This window comes from Amphimedon queenslandica, unplaced genomic scaffold (genome assembly GCF_000090795.2).
Source record: "Amphimedon queenslandica unplaced genomic scaffold, v1.1 AMPQUscaffold_11727, whole genome shotgun sequence".
NCBI classification, from domain to species: Eukaryota; Metazoa; Porifera; class Demospongiae; order Haplosclerida; family Niphatidae; genus Amphimedon; species Amphimedon queenslandica.
Genome location: NW_003548031.1, coordinates 3079 through 11580, shown reverse-complemented (window position 1 = coordinate 11580; position 8502 = coordinate 3079). Strand labels below are relative to the sequence as shown.

Sequence of the window (8502 nt, the reverse complement as noted above, 5' to 3'; positions counted from 1 at the left end):
ACATTTTAGTTTTAGTTTTAGTTTCAAGTTTTTAATAGCTAAATCTTTAGTTCTAGTTTTAGTTCCAGTGCTTTAATTTGTCAAATTCTAGTTTTAGTTCTAGTTTTGGTTTTTTGTATCAATGTAGTTCAGTTCTAGTTCTAGTTCTTGGAACTAGAACTAGGAAAAAAATAGGTGTACTAAAATAGATTTAGTTCTAGTTCCGTTGGAACTAGCACAACACTAATATAGAAGAAGGCTCAACTCCCAAGAATTGCTGGTTATAAACGCTTATCATATAAACAAATAAAAAACATCTACTTCATTTAAATAAGGAGATCAAAAATGGATCTTTATAAGAAATAAATGCATATAGGTGTTTTGAAAATACAGCAATGTATGGTATTTGCATATTAAAATATTCTATTTAATTTTTTGTTATACAAAATGTATATGTAGCAATAATTACTCACATGAGTTGTAATATTTTGATGAGGTTCTTCAGACAATAATTGTACAATGTTATCATATCCTTTTCTTGCTGCTACAGCTAGAGCAGTTTCTCTTGACTATAAAAAATATGGTTAAAAAATTATATACATGTATGACCTTTGAATAGAATTGATGCCTTAAAATTAGGATTTATGCTAGGTCTCAAAAGCTTATGCATGCCTGATGCTATCACACAACAGAGCACATAAAACTTACCTTACATACCGTATGGTTGGTAAATTTCGTGGGGCACTAATTTTCGTTAATTTCGTGGTTTATTTTTATCCACGAAATTTTAACCCCTACCCACCCACACATAAAAGCTAATTAACGGGCCATGCAGAGTTCTAACTACTATTTTCAAGCCAGTAGAAGAGCCAGAGTTCTTGTCTGTTACTCCATATTCCACCATAAGCCATGTGTTGGAAGCTAGTCCAGTAGATCCAAGTGAATGTCAGATATTCATAGATTATTAATTATTGTGTGATGTCATTTCCGTTTGGTATTGTGTGTATATAAACTCATTTTTTGTAATTATTGTTTAGTCGGCAATAGTCGCTCACTAATTCTCACTTTGGTTTGTGTATCTCTCTCTCTTTTCTTTGATTGGTTTTTCAAAACATATCTTTTGGTCCACTATATTGGTGTGAGCAGATTGCGCGCAGATTAGCAGTCCGTCATCGTCAGGGAGATCGAGAGCTGTTGTTACGGTAAAGCACGACTGATCTGGCATTTCGACTGACGGTTACTCATTCCGAGAGAAGAGGCATTTACTTTATAGGATCTCGCGAGGAACTCTACCACACATTCTTCTGGTCCACCAAGCCGGATTCAAGGTATACTAGTTATTTAAGTATCGAACAGAGAGCTCTTCTGTGATTATATATGGTGTTTGTTTGAGCCTCAGTCTGTGCACATTTATTATTATACTATATATGCTTTTGTTGGGAGTCTGAGGGTGAGATATTATTTTGTTTAATTTTTTTTTGTAATATTTTGTGTTTGTGTATGTGTTATTGGTGGAGAAGCGGCGCTTACACGTGTTTTAAACAAAGACGTCCTTATCAATTATCAGTGACCTTTGTGGTTGACTTGTAATAACTTGCTGACCTTTGCAAAAATCATTTCTATAATTGTGTAAACATGACTACTGTTGATCCTGCACAACTGAAGAGGACTAGAACTGGCCACAGGGGAGTAGCCACCAGAAGGATAGGAGAGGTTGAGGCCATTTTAGCATCTCCAGATCCAGGCAAGATTAGGCTAGTCCAGCTCAGACTTGGAATTAGGGAGACACTTGACAGTCTCAGACAACTGGAAAAGGATCTTCTACCGCACATACCTGAGGATGAGGTGACTAATGAAATTGAACGGAACGAGAAGGTAAAGGACGAGATATTTGCTGCGTTAGCCAAAATTGAGTCATTGCTTTCAGAGACTGCAGCTACTACTGCTCCAACATCACCAGCCGTGATAGCTCCTCCTCGTACGACAAGATTACCAAAACTCACTCTCAAGAGCTTTCACGGGAATCTCACTGGTTGGGGGGTATTTTGGGATGCTTACAAGGCGGCTGTTCATCTAAATACAAGTCTGTCTGATGCAGAGAAATTTGCATATCTCAATTCATTACTGGAGGGAAAGGCCAGAGAAGCTGTCGCGGGATTGTCCATTACAGACGCGAACTACACAGAAGCAGTAACTATACTGGAGAGCTGATTTGGAGATAAAGAAAAAATTATATCTGCACACATGAATGAGCTGATGAGTTTAGAGACTGTACACCTCGATCAGCACACACAGGACTTAAGGCGTTTATACGACAAGGTTGAGGCTAACATTAGAGGGTTAGATGCTTTAGGGGTGAAGCCTGAAGCATATGGAGCCTTATTCACGCCAATTTTGGTAAAGAAGTTGCCTGCTGAGTTGCGACTGAATCTTGCTCGAAGAGTTTCTTCATCTGAGTGGAACCTTACAAAGATCATGGAGATGCTTAAGGAGGAGTTAGAGGCTCGAGAGCGTGCTGTATTCGCACCTATAAGCCGAGGAAAGACTGCACCTACTCATAAAGGAAGAGCTTCTCATAGTGGAACGTATGCCAGTACTAATTCAGAGAGGCCCAGTTGTTGCTACTGTGGCCAAGAAGGTCACGCATCGACTAATTGTAAGAAGTTCACGTCAGTTGAAGATAGGAAACGTATTATAAGAGAATCTAATCGTTGTTTTAATTGCTTAAGAAAGGGTCATGTGGGTAGTACATGTTAATCTCTGTCTAAATGTAGAAATTGTGGGGGTAGGCACCATACAAGCATATGCTTTAAAACTAGAGAGCTTAAACCTTCCCATGCCAATAAAGAAAATCCTCATAGTAGCACTAGTACTCAGCCAAGCATGACAAGTCCCAGTCAATCACGGCCTCTAGATCCCAAAGCTGAATCCTATAATCCATCAACTGCATGTTATACAGGAGGTCGACAGCACATATTATTGCAAACTGCCACAGTGCATGCCTTTAACCTAGAAAAACCTGATTATAAATTAAGATTAAATGTACTTATGGATAGTGGCAGCCAAAGTTCCTACATTACAAAGAGGGCTTGCAAGGAATTGAGTCTGAGAAGGTTGGGAAGGAAGTCTATGTCAATTATGACCTTTGGTAATAAGAAAGAGAGACAAAAGAGATGTGATATTGTTAATATAGGAGTTGAAACTGTAGACAATGGGTGTGTTGAATTGAGATTGCTGTCTGTTGAGCATATTTGTGAACCTATTTCTAATAGTGGTATTGATTTAGACCAATACCCTTACTTGAAGCAATTGAATTTAGCCTTTGACTCTTTTAATGATGTACCCTTAGAAATTGATATTTTATTAGGTTCTGATCAATATTGGGGCATTATGACCGGGAAGGTAATTAGAGTACGGAATGGTCCCACAGCACTTGATACCCAGTTTGGTTGGGTTCTTTTGGGCCCGGTTATCTTAAAACAGCGTTCAGAGAATGAGATTGCACTAGTTACACATGTATTGAGAGTTGATAGTGTGCCAGAGTGTCGAGCATTGGATAGAACATTGAGAGAGTTTTGGAATATTGAAGCATTGGGAATATTAGAGAGAGAGGACATAGTCCAAACCCAGTTTGAACAGCATGTATCATTTGAGAACGGACGCTATGTAGTCTCATTGCCATGGAGAGACCATTGCTTATCCCTACCTACTAATTATAAACTCTGTGTACGTAGATTAAATGGTTTGTTAAGGCGATTACAAAGGACGCCTGAGCTTTTAGAGAAATACAATAGCATTATACAAGAGCAAATTAATTTGGGTATAGTGGTACCTGCATCACGCCGACACGTGATTGAATCTAGCACGAAACTCCACTATTTACCACATCACGCTGTGGTTAGGCACGATAAGACCACGACTAAAGTTAGGATTGTGTATGATGCGTCAGCGAAGTTGGAGGGACCATCCCTCAATGAGTGCCTTCACGTTGGTCCATCACTGAATCAGAAGATAATGGACATTTTGTTGCGCTTTAGATTGCATGCAGTAGCTATGATTGCGGATATTGAGAAAGCATTTTTAATGGTTCAAGTAGCTGAAGAAGACCAAGATGCATTGAGATTTTTGTGGGTTAGAGACATACATGAAGAGAAGCCTGAGATTATTGAGTTGAAGTTTACGCGGGTAGTGTTTGGGGTTACGCCTAGCCCTTATCTACTGAATGCTACCATCGCGGAGCACCTGAAGCGCAATGCACACACTTATCCTCACGTGACAGATCAGATTAAGAAATCTATTTATGTTGATGATATTGTAACTGGGGTGGAGAATGCAGAAGAAGCCTTTGAATTTTACAAGAAGTCCAAGCATATTTTTAAATTGGGGGGTTTTAATTTGAGAAAGTTTTTTAGCAGCAGTCTAGAAGTCCAGAACTTAATTGATAAAGCTGAGCAAGGAGTTGGAGAGTCTGACAATAATGATGTCTCATATACACATATCACATTGGGTGGTTCTGTTCCCATTAATAGAGGGGAGTGCAAGGTTTTAGGCTTAGTATGGCAGTTGGATAGAGATGAAATTGTCATTAGTATTGATCATATTCTTAATGAAGCATTGGCTAATCATCCCACAAAGAGGAGTGTAGTGAGCATTGTTAGTAAGGTCTATGATCCTGTTGGGTTTTTAGCTCCAGCCATTATTCCTCTAAAGATTTTCTTCCAAGAGTTATGTGTGTCAAAGATAGAATGGGATGAGCCACTGACTGATGATTTGGATGAGAAGTGGGCCAGACTGTTGGAGGGTCTGAGAACCAAGGAGCCTATTCGTATTGCGCGGCGTTACTCTCACAGTAACTCTACTAGTTACACGTTGCTTGGATTCTGTGATGCATCGCAGCGAGCTTACGCGGCTGTTGCGTATTTGTCAGATGCTAATGGTTCATGTAGTTTAATAGCATCAAAGACACGAGTAGCACCTTTATTGAAGCAAACTATTCCTCGATTGGAGCTCCTGGGAGCGGTGCTTCTAGCTAGACTGATGACTACTATCAAGGATGCTCTGGGAGATTCAATAAAGGACTGTATCTGTTTTACAGATTCTCAAGTTGCTTTACACTGGATCAAGGGTACAGAGAGAAGTTGGAAGCCATTTGTTCAAAATAGAGTTGCTGAAATAAGAGGAAAGGTGCCTACACATTGTTGGAGACATTGCAGGGGAAGAGATAACCCAGCTGATTTGCCATCACGGGGAACTACTCTGAGAGATCTACAGAAGAATGAGTTGTGGTTACATGGTCCAGATTGGTTTGATCCTGAATCCATTACAGCAGACACAGTTACTTCAGTTCCACCAGAGTGCCTGGAGGAACTACGAGCTAAGGATAAGATATCTGTGACTATGAGTGTAGCAGATAAGTCTGGAGTGGGATCTTTGATTGATATCAAGCGATTTAGCAGCTGCGAGCGGCTACTGCGAACCACGGCGTGCGTATTATCGTTTTTAGGTAAACTGAGAAGAAGACTGAATGATGATGATACTAGTTCTGGGATAGAAGAAACTGAGATTTACTCTCACTATACTAGGAAGGATCTGGAAGAAGCAGAGGTTCTGTGGCTGAAAGAAGCACAACGAGGTCTTATACGTGAAGAGTGGAAATTTCAATTTCAGTTGTATACAGATGGACAAGGTTTATGGAGATGTCGGGGTAGACTGGGAAACGCGGAGTTGTCATTTAACACTCGTCATCCTATACTGTTACCAAAGTCTCATGCATTTACAGAGTTGGTGGTGAGGAGAGCACATTTTCGTGTATTGCATTCAGGAGTGAAGGACACATTAACTGAGTTACGGAGCAGATTTTGGATACCTGGGGGACGGTCTCTTGTTCGGTACTTAATACATCGGTGTGTTATCTGTCGGAGATATAATACTTCATACTATCGTCCACCTCCACCACCACCACTACCTGCCTACAGAGTTCAAGGAGGTCTTGCATTTTCTTCTGTAGGAGTTGATTACGCTGGTCCTATGACCATCAAACATTATACACACACTTCACACAACATCAATTCACACACAAAGTCTGGGGCACAAAATGCATACACATCATGCGAGGGTAAGGCATGGGTGTGCCTCTTCACTTGTTGTGCATCACGGGCGGTTCATCTGGATGTAGTGATCGATCTAACTTCAAGGAGCTTCATTCGTTGTTTCAAGAGATTCATTTCTAGGAGGGGATTACCGGCACGAGTAATATCTGATAATGGTTCTATGTTCAAGGCATCAGCCAGGACACTTCAGGAGATATTTACTAATCAGGAAGTCAAGAGGTTCCTAACCAACCACAACATCAATTGGATATTCAATGTGGAACGCGTCCCTTGGTGGGGAGGCTTTTTTGAGCGCCTTATTCAGTCATTAAAGAGGTGTTTGAAGAAAATGATTGGAAGGGCTAGACTAACATACAAGGAGTTGGTGACTGAGGTAGCTGAGGTGGAACTTATCTTAAATTCACGACCCCTGACATACATGTCTGCAGATGACATGGATGAGCCTCTCACTCCATCACATCTAATCTGTGGCAGGAGGTTGCTGAGCTTACCAGATCACTTGTGTTATAACAACTCAGAAGATGAAGATTATCAACCTCAGCCCTCTACCATTTTTACTAAGAGAGTCAAGTATTTGAGCTCCATTCTGGATAGGTTTTGGACACGCTGGAGACAAGAGTACTTGCTGGAACTGAGAGAGTCTCATAGACGATTGGAGGGAAGACGTCCTGATCAAGTTAATGTAGGAGATGTGGTCATTATTTATGATGATATACCTCGTGGTCTTTGGAAGCTAGGAGTAATAGAGAAGACTATAATGGGTCGAGATCAAGAGATAAGGGGAGCTGTTGTTAGAGTTGGATCAGGTTCTCAACCATCATCATTTTTGAGAAGACCAATTCAAAGATTATATCCACTGGAATTGAGGTCAGTGGAAAGCAGTGTCAATGAACAGATCAGTCACTCAGAATACAGTGATAACACTCAAGCTGACCACTCAGCGGATAGTACTAATAATGTGGAAACTAATTCTGGTGGTCCTAGTGCTGAGGCTGAGAATGTAGAACCTGAATCAGGTAATACTACAGACATAGGCCGTACTACCATTCGTCCACGTCGCAAGGCTGCTACAGAAGCTCGAGACAGGATTGTTGCAAGATTACTCGAAGGATCAGATTGATGGTCTATGTTGAGGTAAATCTACCTTCTTCAAACTAATTTGTTATTATTTCTGTCATGTTGTACTCTATTATTGTTTGTTTGCAATTCTGATTAATTCCTTTGTGTATTGATGTGAGTTGTTAGTTTTCTTATTGAAGTATGATGTATGTATAGTTATTATTATTGTTTGTTATTGCTAGCATTAAAGTTATTGCTTATTACTGTTATTATTTTCTTAATTTTTGTGGATGTATTTTGTCTCTTAATATTAGTATTGTGTTGGACAGATTGTATCTATCCAACAGGTGGGGAGTGTGTCAGATATTCATAGATTATTAATTATTGTGTGATGTCATTTCCTGTTTTGGTATTGTGTGTATATAAACTCATTTTTGTAATTATTGTTTAGTCGGCAATAGTCGCTCACTAATTTGTGTATCTCTCTCTCTCTCTTTTCGTTGATTGGTTTTTCAAACATATCTTTGGTCCACTATATTGGCGTGAGCAGATTGCGCGCAGATTAGCAGTCCGTCATCGTCAGGGAGATCGAAAGCTGTTGTTACGGTAAAGCACGACTGATCTGGCATTTCGACTGACGGTTACTCATTCCGAGAGAAGAGGCATTTACTTTATAGGATCTCGCGGAGAACTCTACCCCACATTCTTCTGGTCCACCGAGCCGGATACAAGGTATACTAGTTATTTAAGTATCGATCGGAGAGCTCTTCTGTGATTATATACGGTGTTTGTTTGAGCCTCAGTCTGTGCACATTTATTATTATACTATATATGCTTTTGTTGGGAGTCTGAGGGTGAGAGATTATTTTGTTTAATTTTTTGTAATATTTTGTGTTTGTGTACGTGTTATTGCTGGAGAAGCGGCGCTTACACGTGTTTGAACAAAGACTTCCTTATCAATTATCAGTGACCTTTGTGGTTGACTTGTAATAACTTGCTGACCTTTGCAAAAATCATTTCTATAATTGTGTAAACATGACTACTGTTGATCCTGCACAACTGAAGAGGACTAGAACTGGCCACAGGGGAGTAGCCACCAGAAGGATAGGAGAGGTTGAGGCCATTTTAGCATCTCCGGACCCAGACAAGATTAGGCTAGTCCAGCTCAGACTTGGAATTAGGGAGACACTTGACAGTCTCAGACAACTGGAAAAGGATCTTCTACCGCACATACCTGAGGATGAGGTGACTAATGAAATTGAACGGAATGAGAAGGTAAAGGACGAGATATTTGCTGCGTTAGCCAAAATTGAGTCCTTGCTTTCAGAGACTGCAGCTACTACTGCTCCAACAT

General features: G+C 40.1%; 2 protein-coding genes across 2 annotated transcripts; both read left to right on the top strand.

Moving 5' to 3' along the window:
- Positions 1–1614: 1614 nt before the first annotated feature.
- LOC105315127 (uncharacterized) lies at positions 1615–2190 on the top strand. Its single transcript, XM_011409654.1, has one exon. It carries the CDS (start codon positions 1615–1617, stop codon positions 2188–2190), a length of 576 nt encoding a protein of 191 aa, XP_011407956.1.
- Positions 2191–2216: 26 nt separating this feature from the next.
- Positions 2217–8182, top strand: LOC100632558 (uncharacterized). The gene has a single exon (XM_011409653.2). It carries the CDS (start codon positions 2863–2865, stop codon positions 7207–7209), a length of 4347 nt encoding a protein of 1448 aa, XP_011407955.2. The 5' UTR covers positions 2217–2862; the 3' UTR covers positions 7210–8182.
- Positions 8183–8502: the final 320 nt, after the last annotated feature.

Coding starts and splice junctions, on each gene's coding strand:
- LOC105315127 (XM_011409654.1), top strand. CDS start 1,615: ATGACTACTGTTGATCCTGCACAACTGAAGAGGACTAGAACTGGCCAC.
- LOC100632558 (XM_011409653.2), top strand. CDS start 2,863: ATGACAAGTCCCAGTCAATCACGGCCTCTAGATCCCAAAGCTGAATCC.